At 44.0% G+C, this 23,066-nt stretch overlaps 1 protein-coding gene across 9 annotated transcripts in view; it reads left to right on the top strand.

The window, feature by feature from the left end:
- ZMYM4 (zinc finger MYM-type containing 4) overlaps window positions 1–23,066 on the top strand; it is a 3,261,850-nt gene that overhangs the window by 1,018,724 nt on the left and 2,220,060 nt on the right. For all 9 annotated transcript variants that reach the window (XM_044059341.1, XM_044059348.1, XM_044059366.1 and 6 more), the window contains one exon: window positions 18,717–18,795. In XM_044059341.1, coding sequence (XP_043915276.1) covers window positions 18,717–18,795 — 79 coding nt within the window. The remainder of the gene's footprint in view (window positions 1–18,716; window positions 18,796–23,066) is intronic.

Below are 23,066 nucleotides of genomic sequence, written 5' to 3'. Positions count from 1 at the left end.
TGCAGACAAGCCATGACCTTGTGGAACACAGGTCTAGACTACCAAGTTCATCTGCAAGCACAATTCCTGCCAGGAGAGAAAAACACACTGGCAGACGACCTAAGCAGAAACATCATGGATCCCCACGAATGGGAATTGAATCAACAAATATTCAGAATGATAACACAAAAATGGTGGAGCCCGGACATAGATCTGTTTGCATCCCCAATGAACTGCCAGCTACAGAAATTCTGCACAAGGAGTTACCATCCACAAGCATGGAAAGTGGATGCCCTCTCATTCAGCTGGAAAAACCTGCAAGTATACGCTTTCCCTCCTTTACCTCTCCTTCCAAAGGTACTCATAAAAGCCAGGCAAGAAGAGCCAAAGATGATCCTGTTTGCACCAGACTGGCCACACCAGCACTGGTACCCAATCTTAAAGAACTTAGCACAAGAACCACTCTGGATTTTGCCTCAAATTCCACATTTGCTGACACAGCACAACAATCGGATACTTCACAGACAGCTAAAGACCTTAAACCTAGCTGCATGAAAAATTCCTTAGTCAAGCAAGCAATGCCTCTCTCCAAAGCTGTTATGGATGTCATTCTGGAGGCCAGAAGGCCTAGCACCAGGAAAGCCTACTCGGATAAATGGAAGAGATTCTGTGCCTGGAACCAGGCGCACAGCCTTGATCCTCTTGTCCCAAACATTCCTCAGATACTTCAATATTTAACTGAGATGCTGGACAAGGGCCTCTCCTTCTCATCCATCAAGATCCACGCCTCAGCCATTTCTGCTCATTACAACACGGATCCACTATTTTTTTCTAATCCTTTGCTCAAGCAGTACCTCAGAGGGGCTAAAAACATAAGAAAGCCCCATAGAGCACCTACACCAACTTGGGACCTCAACTTTGTTTTGGAAAAATTAACTTTACCTCCCTTTGAGCCAGCTAACACAGCAGAATTAAAATACATCTCTTGGAAAACTGCTCTCCTACTGGCAATAACATCAGCACGAAGAGTTTCAGAATTACAGGCACTAATGGCAGTGGAACCTTTCCTCATTTTCCATCAGGACAGGGTGTCTTTAAGAACTAACCCTACATTTATGCCAAAGGTGGTATCAAGTGTGGCTCTAAACCAAACTATTCACTTGCCAACTTTTTATCTAAAATCACAGAACAAAGGGGAGAGACTACTACATTGTTTGGACATTCACAGGCAGTTACGCTTCTACTTGGACAAAACCAAAGCTTTCAGGAAAATCTGAACAATTATTGGTAGCATATGCTGCAGGAGCACAGGGAAAAGCCATTTCAAAACAGACTCTCTCAAAATGGATAGGACATTGTATACGTTTCTGCTATACTCACCATGGGAAACCTGTAACTAGCAGCATTCGATCTCACTCCACCAGGGCAACAGCCACTTCAACTGCCTACCTCAGAGGAGTACCTACCAAGGAGATTTTGGAAGCAGCAACATGGAGTTCTGTGCATACCTTCACCAAGCATTGCCATTTGCCTTTATACTCCAAATCCAGAGCTGGCTTCGCCACTGATGTGCTGCAGGGCCTTATAGCCACCCCTAATGCCTTATAGAACCAGCCACTCTACCTCAGCTTTGGGATTCCACCCAAGTGTAATGACTGCAGCAGTGTAACACGATGAACATAGTACAGTTTTGTACCTACCATAAATGTAGATGTTCGAGTGTAAGCACTGCTGCAGTCCAGGTTACCCTCCCTCCTTCCCCTCTTACTTGCTGGTACGTACCTATGCCTTCTACCCTTTACTACCTATGGGGGAGTATTTGCTGGTAACTGAAAGTTGCTGTTTGCTTTTCTTATGTATGTTTTATTAGCAATTTGAATTGCTTACTTATTTGGGGGCACCTGACATCTGGGGCAAGAAAAACTGAAGAAAATAGCGTCGGCTGCCTCTTATATACCCCTGTAGCACTGATGTCAGGGAGGCGGCGACAGCAACCGACGCCGGACCAAGACTTTGGAACTCAGGCCAAGTGGGGAACCGCCTGACGGCAGGATAACCCAAGTGTAATGACTGCAGCAGTGTTTACACTCTAACATCTACATTTATGGTAGGTACAAAACTGTACTTTCGCAAGTGCCGGTCGGCCGACTCCTGAAATTTTCATTTTCGAGTTTCAGAACCGAAGTCTTCAACTAAAAAGCTAAGTACCCCTTTGGGAAAACTTTTTCTTGCTTCTTACTGATGTCAGTAAAAGTTAATTGCATTACTTGTGGGAAGCAAATACCTCATAAGGATTTTCATTTGTACTGTATTCCTTGCCTAGGCCCTGACCACAACGTACCTTGCTGTCGGTTTTGTGCTAAATTTAATCAATGCACTATTAAACGTCAGTATATTTTTGCTTCTAAATATTTTGGCTCATGCTTTAATTATCCAGAAATGTCATCGGTTAGCAATCCAACTACCGGAATACCGAAAAAACGCCAAGAAAAAAACAAGAGACAGGCCGTCGAAGTCCAAAACTGACAACAACGCTTCTCCTAAGCCAGTCGCCAGTTCTCCGGTACTCAGTGAGGTGCTTTTGCAGCCCCTGATACCCGCTACTTCTGATTCGCAGGCCTCTACTGAGACCCATTCAGAGTCCTGTATGCCGCGAGATGCTTCATTTATGGAACCCGTGGATGTCTCTACCTTAGATGGGTCCGGAGCCGCTGTGCAGGCACCGGCTTCTGAGGGTGTTTTCAGGCCTACAGATTTGTATATTAGACCAACGCCATCTTCAAAACTAAGGCCAAAATCTAAATCTATGTTTAAAAATGATGCCTGGGCCACATGTGCAGGCCCCTATGCCTAAAAAACAAATGATCAAAATGACTGAAGATTTAATTACTCTGATCAGGGGTAGCCAACCCCCCCCCCCCCCCCCAAGAGACCTAGGCAATACATTGACTATGAATCTTCTGAACAGGATTCTATTTTTTCTGACTCTTCTAATGAACAGGATTTGTCTATACCTACTTATGAGGACTCTGATGCAGAAGATTCCATTCCTTCTGCCTCTCCCCCTAAGGATTTTTCTTTTGGGGAAACTTTACATACCTTAAGGGAACATTTCCATGGGGAAAGTCAGGATTTCTCTGAATCTAAAAAGAGACTTAGGGATTTTCTTCTTCTTCCTCAGCATAGGCCTTTGGCTATGCTTCCTGTTCTAGACATTGTTGATGATGTTTTTTCAAAATCTCGTATGGCTCCTGATTCTCTGCCTCCGGCTCCTTGTAAGCCAGACAGATACTACAGGGTTCCTGACTCCCACAAATTCTTTTTCAAAAATCCTGTTGCAGATCCTAAAACCATTTCTCAGGGTCCCAAGGGCATTAAGGCCTCTACGGCTAAAAATCCTACCCCTTCTGATAGAGATTCCAAGGCACTGGATAGATGGGGTAAAAAGGTTTACACTTCTGCAACCTTGGCAATCAGGGCTTTAAACTGTCAATTTCATATGCTTAAATATCAACAGCATATCATGGGACTGCTTAAACAGAAAATGATGTTAATTTCTGACTGTGTGGAAAATAAAGATGTACAGGATTTAGTGCATTCAGCTGAACAAGTTGGAAAACATACTTTGCAATGTGGTTTTGATTCTTTGGAGGCCTCTTGCAGGGCTGCTGTAACTGGGTCTGTGCTAAGAAGGCATGCTTGGCTCAAAGAGCAAACTCTGTCTGATCACGTTAAAGCAAAATTGTTGGATGCTCCTTTACAACAGGACCGTCTCTTTGGTAATAAGGCTGAAGAAGTTTTTAAAAATATGGAAGATAAAGCTAAATCTATGCAAACTGTGAAAGATTTCTTACAAGTGCAACCTCCAAGATTTAGTAGTTACTGGCCCTTTCCAGTTCCTTCGAGAGCCACTCAAGTCAAACCCAGACATTCCAAAGGCTCCAGGTTTCAGTCACAAGGGACTTTTAGAACAAAACAATGGGGTGCCTCCTCCTCCAAATCTGGAAACAACAAGGCACCTCCCTATGGTAAACAGTCACAATGACTTCCCTTTACACTTACCAAGCACTTACCTTTTAGCCGCCCCTTTGGGGGGAAAACTGGCACTTCATGCAAGAAACTGGCAACTTATAACCCAGGACAAATGGGTTTTAAATATAGTATCTCAGGGATACATATTTAATTTCCACATGTTGCCAATTCCAAACGGATGGCCAGACCTGCCCCCAAATCAGTGGGCAGAGGCCCAGAAACAAGTACTGTCCCTCATGAACATGGGGACTATTCAACCAGTACCAGAAAAGGAAAAGGGACAAGGTTTCTATTCAAGACTTTTCCTGGTACCCAGAAAAGACAAGTCATGGCGTCCAATTCTGGACTTATCTACTCTAAACACATTTCTGGACATCCCAAAATTCAAGATGCTGACTCTTCAACAGTTACTTCCTATGCTAGGCAAAGATGCCCGATTGTTAACTCTGGACTTAAAAGAGTCTTATCTGCATATCCCAATCAGGGAATCTTGCAGAAGATACCTCCGCTTCAAAGCAGGCTACTTGCATTACCAGATGTTCTTCGTGTTTCACTGTTGCAGTCATTACATTTGTGTAATCTGCTGGCAGGTTGCCCTCAGTTGGCCTGAATAACAAAGTCTTGGGTCCTGCGTCGGTTGCTGTCTCCTCTTCCATGATGTCAGGTCGTCAGGGGTGTAAAACATGCAGCTGACACCATTTTATTCAGTCTTTCTTGCTGCGCGGTGCCAGAAACAGAAGCAATTCGCAAGTGCCTGTCGGCCGACTCCTGAAATTTTCACATTCGAGTTTGAGAACTGAAGTTTTCAAAATAAAGCTAAGTACCTCATTGGGGAAACTTTTTCTTGCTCCTTACCGATGTCAGTAAAAGTTAATAATTGCATTACTTGTGGGAAGCAAATACCTCATAAGGATTTTCATTTGTACTGTATGCCTTGCCTAGGACCAGATCATAACGTGCCTTACTGTCGGTTTTGTACTAGATTTAACCAACGTGCTATTAAGTGTCGGTATATTTTTGCTTCTAAATATTTTGGATTAAGATTTAATTATCCTGAAATGTCGTCGGTTAGCAATCCGTCTACCAGAGTTCACAAAAAACGCAAAGAAAAATACAGAGATAGACTGTCGAGGTCCAAAACCAACGATGAAGCTTCTCCTAAGCCAGTCGCCGGTTCGTCAGTACTCAGTGAGGCGCTTTCGCAGTCCCTGATACCCGCTACTTTTGAGTTGCAGGCCTCTACCGATACCCATTCGGAGTCCGGTATACCGTAAGATTCTCCGAGTATTGAACCCATGGATGTCTCTCCCTTGGATGGGTCCAGAGCCGCTGAGCAGGCACTGGCTTCTGAGGGTGTTTTCAGGCCTCACCATTTTTATATCAAACCGACGCCAGCATCAAAAGCAAGGTCAAAAACATCTTCTGTGTCTAAAAACCGATGCATGAGCCACGTGCTCAGGCCCCAATGCCTAAAAAACAGTTGATCAAAATGGCTGAGGACTTAATTACCTTGATCAGGGGTTTCCAACCCCCCCCCCCCCCCTCCTGCTAAGAGGCCTAGGCAAGGCACTGATTATGAATCTTCAGATCAGGTTTCCATTTTTTCTGATTTCTCTTCTGATCAGGAATTTTCTATTCCACCCTATGAGGATTCTGATGCAGAGGAATCCATCCCATCTTGCATCTCCTCCTGAGGATTACTCTTTTGGAGAGAATTTGCATACTTTAAGGGAACATTTTCACTGGGAGAGTCAGGACTTCTCTGACTCAAAAAAGAGGCTTAGGCATTTCCTTCTTCTTCCTCAGCATAGGCCTTTGGCAATACTTCCTGTATTAGACATTGTTGATGTGTTTTTGGAATCAAACATGGCTCCTGATTCCCTGCCTCCTGTTCCTAGTAAGCCAGACAGATATTACAGGGTTCCTGACTCCCACCAATTTCTATTCAAAAATGCTGCTGCTTATCCTGAGATTATTTCACAAGGTCCCAAGGGTGTAAAGGCCTCTACAGCCAAAAATCATACCCACTTTGATAGAGATTCCAGGCACTGGATAGATGGGGGAAAAAGGTTTATACGTCTGCTATCTTGGCAATCAGGGCCTTAAACTGCCAGTTTCGTATGCTTAAATATCGACAGCATGTTATGGGCTTACTGAAACAGAAAATGATGTTGATTTCTGATTGTGTGGAAAATAGAGTTACAGGAATTATTGCATTCAGCAGAACAGGTTGAAAAGCATACTTTGCAATGTGGTTTTGATTCCTTGGAGGCCTCTTGCAGGGCCACAGTTACTGGATCTGTGATTAGAAGGCATGCCTGACTCAAGGAGTGAAATCTGCCTGATCATGTTAAAGCTAAATTGTTGGATGCCCCCTTGCAGCATGATACTCTGGTAATAAGGCAGAAGAGGTTTTAAAGAAAATGGAAGACAAAGCTAAATCTGTGCAAACTGCAAAAGATTTCTTGCAAGTGCAGCCACCCAGGTTCAGTAGGCACTGGGCTACTAAAAATTGGTCCTTTCCTGTGTCCAACAGAGCCACTCAGGGCAAATCTAGGTGCTCAAAAGGCTCCAGATACCAATCACAGAGTTCTTACAGGTCAAAGCAACGGGGTGCCTCCACCTCCAAATCTGGAGGAAACAAAGCACAACCCTACAGTAAGCAGTCTCAATTACTTTCCTCTACCATCACCAAGCACTTATCTTTTGGCAGCCCCCTTTGGGGGGGGGGGGACTAGCACTTCATACTCAAAATTGGCAGATAATTACCCAGTACAAGTGGGTATTAAACATAGTATCCCAGGGGTACAGATTTAATTTCCATACCTTGCCAATTCCAAACGGATGGCCAGATCTGCCACAAAATCAGTGGGCAGAGGCTCAGAAACAAGTTATGTCCCTCATGGATATGGGTGCTATTCAACCAGTACCAGAAAAGGAAAACGGACAAGGTTTTTATACAAGACGTTTCCCGGTACCCAGAAAAGGCAATTTTTGGCATCCAATACTGGACTCATCGATTTTGAACACGTTCCTGGACATTCCAAAATTCAAAATGCTGACTTTACAACAGCTACTGCCTTTGCTGGGCAGGAACGCTTGGTTAGTGACTCCAGACTTAAGAGGCATACCTGCGTATCCCAGTAAGGGAATCATGCAGAAGATACCTTCGCTTCAAGGCAGGTTTTTTGCATTACCAATTCTCTGCACTGCCCTTTGGCTTATCTACTGTGCCCAGGGTCTTTACAAAGTGCCTGGCACCAGTAATAGCATTCTGCAGACAAAGCATTCTGCAGACAAAGAAGCTTACAAATTTATTCTTATCTGGACGACTGCCTCATTCAAGCAGAGGACAAGGACACTCTTCTTCAACATCTGGCATTTGTAAAAAGCCTTCTAACATGCCCAGGGTACACAATAAATGAAAATAAATCTGAACTGGTACCCTCTCAAATAATTACATTCCTGGGTGCAAGCTTGAATACAACTGCCCAGATGGCTTACCTTACGCCAGACAAACAAAGGCAACTGACAACATACTTCAAACAAATGGCAACAGAAACCCAGTTATCTGCAAGACATATTCTGCAGGCTTTGGGGTTCATGGCATCCTACATTCTACTAATTCCATATGCGAGACTGCATATGAGGAAACTTCAGTGGTACCTAAAAAGTTTATGGAGTCAACATTGTCACAGTCTGGAAACATTGATTCCTCTCATTCCCTGCCTACAACAGGAGTTTCTTTGGTGGGCAGAGACATGTCACCAGAACAAGGGACTGTCATTCACTCTACCCCCTGCCACTCAAACCCTAACTACAGATGCATCAGACTATGCTTGGGGGGGGCCCACCTGGCAGGGAGATGCATTCAGGGCAAATGGAGCCCAAAACAAATGCATCTGCATATCAACCAGAAAGAGATGCTGGCTGTTCAGAATGCTCTGACAGCCTTCAAGGACTTACTTCAACCAGGACAACTACTAATAAAGATGGACAACACCACAGTTATATGGTACATAAAAAAGCAGGGGGGTACACATTCCTACCCCCTTTGCAGACTAGCCATGGCATTGTGGAACACAGCTTTGACTTACCAAATACATCTTCAAGCTCAATTCCTGCCAGGAAAACAAAATACTCTGGCAGACAAACTAAGCAGAAATCTTATGGACCCACACAAATGGAAACTGGATCCACAAATCTTCAGCATGTTAACACAGAAATGGGGGAGCCCAAACATAGATCTATTTGCCTCTCCCCAAAATTATCAGTCAGACAAATTCTGCACAAAAACTCATCACAAAAAAAGCATGGAAAGTGGATGCCCTATCCTTCAGTTGGAAAAACCTGTCAGTCTATGCCTTTCCCCCTCTGCCTCTTCTCTCCAAGGTCTTACTAAAAGTCAGACAGGAAAAAACAAAAATGATCCTAGTTGCTCCGGACTGGCCTCACCAACACTGGTACCCACTTTTAAGGAATATGTCTCAATTTCCTCCTTGGTACTTGCCTCAAATACCTCATCTACTGTCTCAGCAGAGCAGTCAAATTCTGCACACTCAGCTCCAAGCTGTGAATCTTGCAGCATGGCTGATCATTTAATTATTCAAACAACACCTCTCAGTAAATCTGTGATGGATGTCATTTTAGAAGCCAGAAGGCCTAGTACTAGAAAATCTTATGCTGATAAATGGAGGAGATTCTGTGCTTGGAACCAAGCACAAGAAACAGACACAGCAAAGCCCAATATTCCTCAGATTTTTATTATTTGACTGAGATGCTTGACAAGGGCCTGTCTTTTTCTTCAATAAAAATCCATGCATCTGCCATATCGGCTCATTACAACACAGAGCCTCCCCTCTTTTCTCATCCTCTGCTTAAACAGTGTCTTAGAGTGGCCAAAAAGGCCTCCCAGAAGATCACCAACTCTTGCATGGGACCTCAATTTTGTGCTGGAAGAACTCACCCTGCCTCTTTTTGAACCAGCAGCTACTGCAGGTATAAAATTTCTGTCTTGGAAAACAGCTTTTCTCTTGGCAGTCGCTTCAGCAAGAAGGGTTTCAGAACTACAGGCTCTCATGGCTGTGGAGCCTTTTATTACATTTTACCGAGACAGGGTGTCCCTCAGGACCAATCCGTCTTTTATGCCTAAGGTGGTATCCAGTGTGGCACTTAACCAGACAATTCACCTGCCAACATTTTACCCAAATCCGCAGAACAAGAGGGAATGGATTCTGCATTCATTGGACGTACACAGACAACTAAGATTCTACTTAAACAGGACCAGATCTCTTAAGAAAATCTGAGCAACTACTGGTAGCATTTGCTGCGGGGTCAGAGGGGAAGGCTGTATCAAAGCAGACTATTTCTAAGTGGATAAGCCACTGCATTCGTTTCTGCTACTTGCACCATGATAAACCTGTGCCCAGGAGAATCAGGTCACATTCCACCTCAGCAGCTTTCCACAGAGGGGTTCCAACCAAAGACATTCTAAAGGCTGCTACTTGGAGCTCTGTTCATACTTTCACAAAGCATTATCATTTGCCTCTCTTCTCCAAATCCAGGGCAGGCTTTGCCACTGCAGTTCTGCAGGGCCTCATAACCGCTCCTAATGCTGTTTAGTTCCATCCTCCCATCCATAGCTTTGGGATTCTACCCAAATGTAATGACTGCAAAAGTGAAACATGAAGAGCATAGTACAGTTGTGTACACTTACCATAAATGTAGATGTTCGAGTGTATTCACTGTTGCAGTCTTGGTTACCCTCCCTCCAACCCCCTGTTTTCATCTTACTATACCTCTACTTTCCTTTAGTATGCTTAAAAGCCTTTTTGGTGTATTTGCTTTTGGAACTGGAGGTATATTTTTTGTGTTTTTAATTTTATTTGCTCCCCATTTGGGGGGCACCTGACATCTGGGGCAAGAAAAACTGATGTAATGGCATCAGCTGCATGTTTTATACCCCTGACGACCTGACGTCATGGAAGAAGGGACAGCAGCCAACGCAGGACCCAAGACTTTGTTAATCAGGCCGACTGAGGGCAACATGCCAGCAGATTACCCAAATGTAATGACTGCAACAGTGAATGCACTCGAACATCTTAATTTATGGTAAGTGTACACAACTGTACTTTCCTGACTCTCACAAGTTCCTCTTTAAAAATCCTACTGCAGATGCAGAGACCATTTCACAGGGACCCAAGGGCATTAAGGCTACTACTGCCAAAAATCCTAACCCCTCTGATAGAGATTCCAGGGCACTGGATAGATGGGGTAAGAAGGTATACACTTCTGCAGCCTTGGCCATTAGGGCCTTAAACTTCCAGTTTCATATGTTAAATTATCAGCAGCATATTATTGGATTGCTTAAACAGAAAATGATGTTGATTTCTGACTGTGCTAAAAATAAAGATTTACAGGATTTAATGCATTCTGCTGAACAAGTTGGAAAACATAGATGCAAAGTGGTTTTGATTCACTAGAGGCATCTTGCAGGGCTGCTGTCACTGGGTCTGTACTTAGAAGGCATGCTTGGCTTAAGGAGCAATCTTTGCCAGATCATGTTAAAGCTAAATTGCTAGATGCTTCCTTAAACCAGGACCGCCTGTTTGGCAACAAAGCAGTAGTAGTACTTAAAAAGATGGAGGGAAAAAGCTAAATCTATGCAAACTGTTAAAGATTTCCCACAAGTACAGCCTCCAAGATTTAGTAGGCATTGGCCCTCTAAGAATTGGTCCTTTCCTGCCTCTTCCAGGCCTTCTCAGTCCAAATCCAGAACCAGCAGAACACCCAGGCTTCAGTCCCAAGGTCCGCACAGGACTAAGCAGTGGGGGGCTCCCACTTTCAAAGCAAGTAGTAGTAAGACTCCCCCCCCCCCTCCCCTATGGTAAACTGTCTCAATGACTTAACTTTAAAACTTCCAAGCCCTTCTCAACTGACTGCTTCTTTACGGGGAAAAATTGCTCTGCATAAAACTGTGAACTCACTACCCAGGACAAATGGGTTTTAAATATTGTTTCCCAAGGATACAGATTCCACTTCCACACTTTACCAACCCCAAATGGTTGGCCAGATCTTACCTCTAAATCAGTGGGCAGAGACTCAAAAGCAAGTTCTCTCTCTCTTAAGTATAAGGGCTATTTAAACTGTCCCAGAAGAGGAAAGGGGACAAGGTGTCTACTCAAGACTCTTCCTGGTGCCCAGAAAAGACAACTCCTGGTGTCCTGTCCTGGACCTCTCTATCCTAAACACTTTTTTGGTGATCCCAAAATTCAAGATGCTAACTCTTCACCAGTTACTTCCTATGCTAAGCAAGGATGCCTGGTTGGCAACACTGGATTTAAAGGAAGCCTACCTGCATATCCCAAGCAGGGAATCTTGCAGAAGATACCTACGCTTGAAAGCAGGCTACATGCACTTTCAGTTCTCTGCACTGCCCTTTGGCTTATCTACTGCGCTCAGCGTATTCACAAAGTGCCTAGCTCCAGTCATTGCATTTTGCAGGTAAAGAAATATTCAAATATACCCATACCTGGACGATTGTCTAATTCAGGCAGAAAGCCAGGACATGCTATTGAATCATCTGGCGTTTGTACAAAAAGTGCTAACTTCTCTGGGGTACACCATAAACGAAAATAAATCACATCTTGAACCCTGCCAACAAATTATATTCCTAGGAGCAAACTTGAACACAACTTCCCAAATGGCTTTCCTCACGCCAGAGAAATAAGTTCATTTGACAGCCTACTTCAAACTAATGGCCACAAAAACCCTGCTATCTGCAAGACAAATACTGCAAGCCTTGGGGTTCATGGCTTCCTGCATTCTCCTAATTCCATATGCAAGACTGCATATGAGGAAACTACAGTGGTATCTAAAAAGCCTATGGTGTCAACATTCTCAGGATCTAGAAGCAATGATTCGTATCATACCTTGCCTACAGATAGAGATCCTTTGGTGGGCAGAGGCCTGCCACCAAAATAAAGGACTGCCATTCACTCTACCCCCTGCCGCCCAAACCCTAACAACAGACGCATCAGACTATGCATGGGGGGCTCACTTGGCAGGGCAGTGCATTCAGGGCAAATAGAACCCAAGTCAAATGCACCTGCATATCAATCAAAAAGAAATGTTAGCTCTACAGAATGCTCTGACAGCCTTCAAGGACCACATTGTTCCAGGACAATTAATGGTAAAGACAGGCAACACCACTGTTATGTGGTACATAAACAAGCGGGGGGAACCCACTCATGCCCTCTCTGCAGACTAGCCATGGCTCTGTGGAACACAGCCTTGAGCTACCAAGTGCACCTACAGGCTCAGTTCCTGCCAGGAAAGCTAAATACTCTGGCAGATGAACTAAGCAGAAATCTCATGGACCCACATGAGTGGAAACTGGAACCAAAGACATTCATCATGTTGATAAACAAATGGGTAAGCACAGAGATAGACCTGTTTGCCTCCCCCCAGAACTAGCAATTGGACAAATCCTGTACAAGGACTCCCTACAAACAAGCTTGGAAAATGGATGCCCTGTCCTTCACCTGGAAAAATCTATCAGTTTAGGCCTTTCCTCCTCTGCTTCTCCTCTCCAAGGTACTACTAGAGATCAAACAGGACAAACCAAGGACAATACTGATTGCACCAGACTGGCCACGCCAACACTGGTACCCCCTGTTGCGCAGTGTGTCACTGCTGGCACCATGGCACCTGCCTCAGACCCCCTACCCTGCTGTCCCAGCAGGAGGGCCAGATTCTGCATCCTCAGCTTCAAACCCTGAACCTGACAGCCTTGCTAATTACTTGATTTCTCCGTTACCATCCCTCAGGAAACATGTGTTGGATGTCATTCTGGAGGCAAGGAGGCCTAGTACTAGAAAATCTTATGCTGAAAAATGGAAAAGATTATGTTCCTGGAACCAAACTCATGGGATGGGCACAGCAGCGCCCAATTTACCTCACATTCTTCAATACTTAACTGAGATGCTTCACAAGGGCCTTTCCTTTTCCTCCATCAAAATTCATGCCTCAGCCATTTCAGCTCATTACAACACAGAACTGCCTCTCTTCTCTCATCCACTGCTCAAGCAGTTTCTCAGAAGGGCAAAAAACTTAAGACCACCCAGGAGAACCCCAACTCCAGCCTGGGACCTTAACTTTGTATTGGAAAAACTCACTCTACCTCCTTTTGAGCCAGCTGCAAATGCAGAGTTGAAGTTCCTTTCTTGGAAAACAGCCTTCGTTTTAGCCATCACTTCAGCAAGAAGGGTGTCTGAATTACAGGCCCTTATGGCAGTGGAGCCTTTCATCATCTTTCATGTGGACAGAGTGTCCCTCTGGACCAATCCCTCCTTCATGCCCAAGGTAGTATCCAGCGTTGCTCTTAATCAGTCCATTCATTTGCCAACCTTCTTTTCTAATCCACAGAACAAAGGGGAACGTATACTGCACTCCTTAGATGTGCACAGACAACTTAGATTTTACTTGGACAAGACTAAACCTCTCAGGAAATCTGAACAGCTGGTGGTGGCATTTGCTGCAGGGGCAGAGGGGAAGGCCATTTTAAAGCAAACCATTTCTAAATGGATAGGCCATTGCATTCATTTCTGCTATAAGCACCATGGAGACCCTGTCCCACAGGGGATAAGACCACATTCAACCAGGGCTGCATCTACATCTTCAGCCTTTCTCAGAGGTGTTCCTACCATGGACATCCTAGAAGCTGCTACCTGGAGTTCTGTACATACCTTCACCAAGCATTACCATTTGTCAATTTTCTCTAAATCCAGAGCTGGCTTTGGCACTGCAGTCTTGCAGGGCCTTATAGCTGGTCCTAATGCTAATTTCCCCCTCCAATCCTTAGCTTTGGGAATCTACCCAAATGTGATGACTGCAGCAGTGAAACACGAAGAACATAGTACAGTTGTGTACACTTACCATAAATGTAGATGTGCGGGTGTATTCACTGTTGCAGTCCTGGTTACCCTCCCTCCAGCCCCCCCGACATCTTTTGGCTATACCTCTATTCTTTTTTACTATGCTTAAAGCTTTTTGGTGTATTTGCTTTTTTGTTGGAGGTGTAACCTTGTATATATATTTAATTGCTTTGGGGCACCTGACATCTGGGGCAAGAAAAACTGATTTAATGGCGTCGGCTGCATGCTTTATACCCCTGACTACCTGACATCATGGAAGATGAGACAGCAACTTACGCAGGATCCAAGACTTTGATAATCAGGCTGACTGAGAGCTACTGCAAGCAGATAACCCAAATGTGATGACTATAACAGTGAATACACTCGAACATCTACATTTATATTAAGTGTACATAACTGTACTTTGTGGTGTCTGCCACGAAAAATAAACTTTCCAAAACCAGTTCCTCTATCCATCCTCCTCTAATAAGGATTCCAGGACCATGGATAAGTGTGATAAGTGCAGCTTTTCATCAGCGGCTTTTACATTACAATTGCTGAATTATCTCACTCATTTCACCAGACTTCAGAGGGACCTGTTGAAAGAACTGCCAGACTTCCTCCAGGGAGTAGTGGCTGATGCAGCAGCAGATAGTCAGTGCACAGCTCACTTCTTTCAATTTGGTGGTCAACTCATCCATGAGACTCATTTCATATGCAGCAGATGGAGCGAGTAGGGCAGCAGGTTCAGGCCTCTGTATTAGGAGACAGTTCTGGATGCGCCTATGCGATTTTGCAGAGACTTTTAAGTCTTCCTTTGTTAATGCTCCCTTCGATGGCTCATCTCTCTTCGGGTCTAAAGTAAAAAAAACTCTAATGCGGTGTGAATAGGACTTTGTTTGCCATTGCAGTATATTTTTCCACTCCCACCAGACCATTTCCAAAGGGTCAGAAAGGTAGTGGAAAAATGTGGTTCAAGAAATCATAATGGTCTTACCAGGACACACAAGGTGGTAGTTCCCTTCAGAGGCAGAGGGGGGAACAGTAACGGAAGACACCACCCTCACTGCAGAGGGGGGGCCACAGAATCAGGGCTTCAGCGAATCTTTCTTTGGCAGACCCTTTCAGTGCTCCTGAAGGAGTGCCCGACTGCTCGCCTCTGGAGGCAATCGAGGGGGGGGGGTGACTGTTGCTGCACATAGAAACCTGTCGAGAGCTGCACGTAGAAACCTGTTGAGAGATAACTAATGACACATGGATGCAGGATATAATATCCAGGGGTTATATCATTCCCTTCTCTTTCCCCAGTCCCATAAACAAATCGGATCCAGACGTTCCACCCAGTCAAAAGGAACAAGCAAAGTTAGAAATTCAAAAGTTGCTCAGAAAGAGTCATCCAAGAAGTCCCCACAGACCAGAGAGGATCCAGAACTTACTCAAGATTCTTTAGTTCCAAAGAAAACGGGGAACTGGAGACCAATCTTGGATCTCAGCAAACTAAACAAATCGTTGAAGAAAACCAAGTTCCAGATGGTGACACTGCAGTTGATGCGTCCATTCCTGGAAAAAGACAATTGGATGTGCTCTTTTGAACTTCAGGATATACGTACTACCACATCCTAATAGAAAGTTGATCCAGAAGGTTCTTGCAATTCTGGATAGGAGCCTGTCACTTCCAGTTTTGGGCTGTGCCCTTTGGTCTCACTACAACCCCAGAGTGTTCACCAAATGCATGGCAGTAGTGGCAGCTCACCTGAGACGCCAAGGATTCCTGGTGTTTCTGTATCTGAACAACTGTCTCATAACCGCCCCAACCAGGCATTTACTTCTGCAAGCCAGGTACTATACACTTTAACTTTACTCCTCCATAGACATTACCATAAATTATGACAAATCTGCTCTACAGCTATCTCAAAACTTAAATTTTATAGGAGCACAGGTAGATACAATCATGCTGATAGCAAGACTCTCTCACGACAAAGTACATGATCTACTTTTACATGTGAAACTGTTAATCAAGGAAACTCGAGCCAGTGCAAAATAAGTGCTACAAGTTCTGGGGAAGATGGCAGCATCTATTATACTTATTCCTCTAACTCACCTATATATAAGGATACTTCAGTGGTTACTTTCCACACAGTGATCGATCCTTTAATTACCAATGTCACACAAGATTGTCATAACCAGTTCTTGCAAAAAGGATCTTGAGTGGTGGATTCACTTTCCTTTAGTATCTCAAGGTCATCCCTTTACTGCCCCTCATCTCCAGGCCACTGTGACCACGGACGCTTCCCAGATAGGGTGGGGGGGCATTATCCAGCGGAGACGGACCAGGGCACCTGGCAGGAATACGAGGCACACTTGTACGTAAACATCCTAGAAATGAGAGCAGTGCTGTTGATGTTGCAAGCATTTCAGAACACTCTCCCTCTAGGAACGATAGCATTTTTGTCAGAAAATATGTCGGTAGTGTGGTACATAAACAAGGAGGAACCATATCTTATCCCCTTTGTCGAGAAGCTCTAAGGGTTTGGCAATGGGCAATGTCCTCCAACCTTTTTCTGGTTGCAATGCACATCCTGGGGAAATCCAATGTGATTGCAAACAAATTGAGCAAGGCCATATTATGGCCACACAAGTGGTCCCTCAATAAGAATGTAGTGGAAGAGATTTTCTGAAAATGGGGCCAGCCTTGCTGTGATCATTTTGCTTCACCCACCAGTGCCAAATGCAACAACTATTTTGCCTTAATCCTTTCTATGGAGGAGTTGCCAAGGGATCTAGTTGTTCATGATTGGTCTCCTGGACTTCTATATGCTTTCCCTCTGAATCCCAAGTTATTGCAGAAAGTACGTCTGTTGGAGACCAGAATAATCTTGATTGCACCCTACAGGCCTTGTCAGATCTGGTTTGCCTTCCTACAGCCTCATCTTCTGGACAAACCATGGATTCTTGAGCCGGCTCCAGATCTACTGACTCATCCATCGGGAATGGGACATTCTAGTTTCCAAAACCTGAAGCTGACAGATTGGCCTCTCCAATTCCCTTATTTGCCAGGTTTCCTCCTCTTTCTTCTCCGGTAAAACATATTGTGTTGTCCTTCTATAAAACCTCTACACTAAAATTATACAAGAGTAAATGGAATAGGTTCGTAATATGAGTGAGTGATAACTAGATAGACCCCTTTTCTGTGCCCATACATTCTATCCTGGAATTTCTAGTGAAACTTTTTCGTGAAGGAGCGTCTGCTTCTACTATTAGAGTCCAACTAGCAGCAAACGACTCTACGATCATGTCACACACACTCTGTAAAGCCTTTTTGAAAGGAACAATGATGATTAGACCCCCCCCCCCCCCGCCCATACAAGAATCCAACTCTTCCCTGGGTCTGAATTTCGTTTTAACTAACATCACGTGTTCCCCTTTTGAACCTTTGGCCACATGTGATCTAAAGTTTCTGTCACGGAAAATACTCTTTTTAGTGGCTATTGTCTCAGCCAGAAGAGTCTCAGAATTGCAAACCTTGTCCACCAAGCCCCCTTACCTGTTTTTTTTATAGGGAGAGAGTCTCTTTACGTAGTAACTCTTCATTTCTTCCAAAAGTCGTGTCAGAAAGCAACCTAAATCAATTTGTTGAGCTGCCAGTATTCTTCCCTAATTACCAGGTGACTTCTTGTTGCGTCTTCTAGATGTACATAGACAGTATTTGCACAGAACTTCAGGTTTTAGAAAATAGGATCAATCTTTCATATCCTGCTCGGAGACGAGAAAAGGTCAGCCAGTCTCAAAGGTTATTTAATCTAGATGGCTCACTTTTTGTATATCCTAATACATACCATTCTAAAAACATGTCTCTTCCCTTTCCTGTTAAAGCACACTCTACCAGGTCGGTAGCTACATCTGCAGTCTTTCAGGCAAGGTTACCCTGGGATGATATCTGCACTGCAGCCATTGGACAGAACCGCATACCTTTATTACTCTTTACAATTTGGATTTGGCCTCCAGGAGTAGAGCTTCTTTTGGTTCTGTGGTCTTGAGGAATATTCTCCCATGAGCCACCCAAGAATTAGGTTGCTTGGCATGCGGTCCCATCAGTGGGAATAAAGGTGAGATTGGCAACAACACATAAAGAAGTTATGTACTTACAATAATATTCCATGTGTCTTGTCTATCTCGGCCTTTATTGTCACAACCCACTCTGCATGACCCCTTCCAGATCTCCCGTGAGACTGAGTGGACATTGGATTTATGGATCGCCATAGCCTCAGAAATACTGACCTTGACCTTTAAAAAGCTTAACTACTGTATTTATATGTTATTTCATACAGTAGACGTTTGTGGCTCTCCTTATAATTTCTGGGCAGGAAAACAAGATCTGAGGAAGATGGGGAACTACATTATGGGTAGGGAAGGAATGCCCATGAGCTTTGCTGAAGTCCTCAAGCTTTTGTAAAGGCCGAGACAGATCCAACCCATCAGTGAGAGTAAAGGCCGAGATGGACAACACACATGGAACGTTATGGTAAGTACATAACATCTTTTTTCTTATCTATTAATTTATATAAACTCACATGTACTGTGTGATTAAAAAAAATATGTTAAAAAAGTGTCACTAGGATGACTGAAAAGAGTAATACCAAGTGTTTCACCATGCCCAGTTTAGCTAATATGGTGGATGCTTACTTATTTGTTGAAATTATTATGCAGTTATACATACTCTTGTCTTGTTAAAACTGTTGTGATTTAATTAGGGACTTTTCTCTTTTTTTTTTCTTCTTTCTTCTGTTTTAGGATTATGTCCAACAACCAAAGTCTCAGGATGGTGAATTAAAAATCAGTGCAGTCTTCTCAGTTAGTGGCAGCCCTCTTGGTAAGTGATGGTACTGAATGACAATTTTAAAAGTTAAATCCGTGTTTTGGGTAGTCATTGTTTGCAAGTTTAAATAATCTTACAAAGCTGGACATAATAAAAATTGCAACATGTCAGCCAAATGAAACAAACTCTTTATGAATCTGACAGTTTTCTTTTTGAAACCCTCTGTCACATGTTAGGTTATTTTCCTTTTGCACTGAACAGTACTGTCATTATCACTGTAGCTTGCTTAGATTTTATCTTGTTTATTTATTGTTTCTAATTTTATACAATCCCATTTATGCTACATGAAAAAAAAAGTAATTTTCGGTAGAAGTATGGTAACCATCCAGTCTGCCTTTAGTATTTACCACTATTGCATTCAGTTAAACTTTTCTCTGAATTATTAGTGATTCTACCTTATTATAGCAAACTTGGCATAATGATTATTTTATGCTTATATTTGATTTGTTTGCATTTTACTGTTAAAAAATCTATTTTTGTGGCGTTTCCTGATAAGGTAAGAAAGAAATGAGGTTCACTGGCTTTACAACTCAGTTTGCTGTAGGAAGAAGATGTTCTTCATCTCACATTGCTGCAGTCCTTACACTTGGGTAGTCCGCTGTCCTCGGTCGGCCCGAATATCAAAGTATAAGGCTGACGTCGGTCAAGGCGCATTTGACTGACATCAGGACGTCAGGGTACAAATGCGCATGACCAACGTCATATCCTCAGTCTTTTTTGCCGCATGGTCCGATGCAGAAGCAGCATTGCAAGTCCCGGTTGGCGTTCTGAGATTTTTCGATTTCGAAGTTTCAGACCGAGTTCAAAGTTGGCTAAGTACCCGTTGGGAATATTTTAGTTTTTCTTGCCTCAGTCATTTACCGGATGTCAGAAAAAGTCAATAATTGCATTTCTTGTGGGAAACAGATACCGCATAGAGATTATCATACTTTGTGTATTCCTTGCTTAGGGCCTGAGCACGACGTTGTTGGCTGTCGCTCTTGTGCTAGATTTAATAAACGCACTATAAAGAGAAGGTTGGATTGTGCAAGGTTAGTCTTTGGGAAGCGGTGCAATTATAAAATGCCGTCGGATGCTCCGATGCCCGCTTCTTCGAAGAAGCGCAAGGACAAAGCAGTTAAGCCTAGGCTAGAAGAACCGTCTGTACCGGACGCCGGTTCTTTAGAGGTGTCGGTGGAGCCGGTGGCTCCACCAGAGGTTTCTTTGTGTGCCCAGGGTGAGACTTTATTATTGCAAGATGTGGCCTCTCAGGAGGCAAGTCAGGCTGAGGGGGCTTCTCAGGTTACTATACTCCCCTCCCTTCCCAGGGTGGCTAGGCCCTCTCCTTCTGTTTCAAAGGCTTCTCCCAGGGGCAGGCCAGGTTTGGCTTCAGTTGGTGTTATCCCTAGCTCTTCAGGAACTGTGCCCAAGAAGCATATGCTTAAAATGGCAGAAGATTTGATTACTTTGATTAGGGGTTCTATGCCCCCTCCTGATAAGAGACCTAGGATGGAGCCTGAGCTGGGGGGTTTTGAGCAGGCTTCAGATGTTTCAGAGTCTTCGGCTGAAGACTTGCAGGAGTACTCTCCTTATTCTGATTCTGATGTGGATGATTCTACTCCTTCTGCTTCTCCTCCTGAGGATTTTTCTTTTTCAGAAACTCTTCATTCCATGAGGGAGCATTTTAAGTGGGAAGGCCAGGACTTCTCTGATTCCAGGAAAAGGCTTAGGGAATTTTTGTTTTTACCCCAGCATAGGCCTTTGGCTATACCTCCTGTTTTGGATGTAGTGGAAGATGTTTTTCAGAGGCTTCTCTTAATCCTGATTCTTTGCCTCCTGCTCCTGTTAGCCGGATAGGTATTACAGGGTGCCTGAAGCTCATAAGTATCTTTTAAGAGTCCTAGGGCAGACCCAGAAACTGTTAGCCAGGGGCCTAAAGGTGTTAAGGCTTCTGTTGTAAAGAATCCGGTTCCTGCAGACAAAGAGGCTAGGGCCTTGGATAGATGGGGAAAGAAAGTTTATACTTCTTCCACTCTTGCTATGAGGGCTTTGAATTGCCAGTTTCACATGTTGAAATACCAAAACTATCTCCTTTCACAATTGAAGTCTAAGGTTGATGCTTTGGCAGTAGGTATTGATTGTAAAGAGTTGCAAGATTTAGTACATGTTTCTGAACAGGTGGGTAAGCATTCTTTGCAATGTGGTTTTGATGCTGTACAAGCCTCGTCTAGGGTGGCTGCCACTGGGTCAGTTCTTCGCAGGCACGCCTGGCTAAGGGATCAAAATTTGTCTGAACATGTTAAAACAAGGATTTTAGATGCTCCTTTACAATCTGACGTGTTGTTTGGTCCTCCTGTTGAGGCAGTTTTAAAGAAGATGGAAGACAAGGCTAAGTCTATGCAGACTGTTAAAGATTTTTTGCAGGTCCAGCCTCCAAAGTTTAGTAGAAATTGGCCTACTAAGGGGTGGACGTATCCTTCTTATGATTCCCAGTCTAGGGGTAGATCTAGACGTGGTAGGGGCAGAGCTCAGGGCTCTTTCAGGCCTAGAACAGGGAGTTCTCCTGCACAGTCTTCGGGTGAGGGCAGGGGTCAGTCCTTTCGTAAACAGACCCAATGACCTACCTTTTCAGCTGCCAGAGCTTTCTCGTCTGGCAGCACCTTTGGGAGGAAGGTTGGCACTTTTCAAAGAAAATTGGAGTTAAATTACCCAAGACAGATGGGTATTGGATATCATACACCACGGTTACAGGTTTTATTTTCCATACCTTGCCTCCTTTCAAAGGCATGCCAGACGTTCCTCCTCAACAAAGAATAGAGGCTCACAAGCAAGTTTCTCTGTTACTCCAAATAGGGGCCATACAGCCGGTCCCTATGCCAGAAGTGGGCCTAGGATTTTATTCTCGCCTGTTCCTAGTACCAAAGAAGGGGAACACGTGGAGACCAATTTTGGATTTATCTACCCTCAACACTTATCTGGACATTCCCAAGTTCAAAATGTTGACGTTACAGCAGCTTTTACCTCTGCTGGGCAAAGATCATTGGATGGTAACATTGGATCTCAAGGAGGCTTACCTTCATGTTCCTATCAGACTAAGTTGCAGGAAGTATCTGCGTTTTCGAGCTGGGACTTCTCACTATCAGTTCTCTGCATTGCCCTTTGGCTTATCTACTGCCCAGAGTGTTCACGAAAGTTCTGGCTCCAGTGATAGCTTTCTTCAGGCTAAAAGGAATACAGATCTATCCTTATTTGGACGACTGCCTGATTCTGGCTCAAGGAAGGGAAGAGCTTCTTCATCATTTGGAATATGTGATAGCAGTGCTAAGATGCCTGGGGTATTCTGTGAACGAAATCAAGTCCAGTCTAGTACCCTCTCAGGACATGTGCTTTCTGGGTGTGAGACTGAATACAGCATCCCAGATGGCCTTTTAACCCCGGACAAACAAAAGAGTCTATCCCTTTACTTCCATCAGCTATCTCATCAGTCCGGGCTGACTGCAAGGACAGTCCTTCAAGCCTTAGGGTTCATGGCATCTTGTATTCTGGTGCTTCCCAATGCCAAACTGCATATGAGGAAGCTGCAATGGTATCTCAAAATGTATGGACACAGCACTGCCAGGATCTAGACACTGTCATTCAAATAATACCTTGCATTCAAAAGGAATTTTTGTGGTGGGCTCAGGAATGTCACCTAAACAAGGGACTCTCTGTGACCCGGCCAGAGGCGAGTCAGATTTTAACGACAGATGCCTCAGACAAAGCTTGGGGAGCTCATCTAAATGGAAAGTGGATACAAGACAAGTGGCCTGCCAGACTACAACATCTACATATCAACCTGAAGGAGATATTAGCAGTCCAGTTTGCATTAATAGCTTTCAAGGATTTACTTCTTCCAGGACAGGTGTTGATTCTAACAGACAACACAACTGTCATGTGGTACATCAACAAGCAAGGGGAACGATTCTTATCCTCTATGCAGGCAAGCAATGATTTTGTGGGAGACTGCTCTCAGTTTACAGCTCAATCTTCAGGCAAGGTTTCTGCCAGGAGCACAGGACTCCTTAGCAGATGTGTTGAGCAGACGAATTATGGATCCCCACGAGTGGAAATTGGATCCTCATGTATTTCAGAAATTGACAGTGTCATGGGGAACTCCAGACATAGATCTGTTCGCTTCTCCACTAAACCATCAGCTGCCAAAGTTTTGCACAAAAGGTTTCATCCCACAGCTTGGAAAGTGGATGCTCTTTCTTTCAATTGGAGCAATCTTCATGTGTATGCCTTTC

The sequence above is a fragment of the Protopterus annectens genome, chromosome 1.part2, assembly GCF_019279795.1.
Source record: "Protopterus annectens isolate FY-2018-M chromosome 1.part2, PAN1.0, whole genome shotgun sequence".
In the NCBI taxonomy this organism is placed as follows: domain Eukaryota; kingdom Metazoa; phylum Chordata; order Ceratodontiformes; family Protopteridae; genus Protopterus; species Protopterus annectens.
This window is presented reverse-complemented; position numbering and strand designations above follow the sequence as displayed.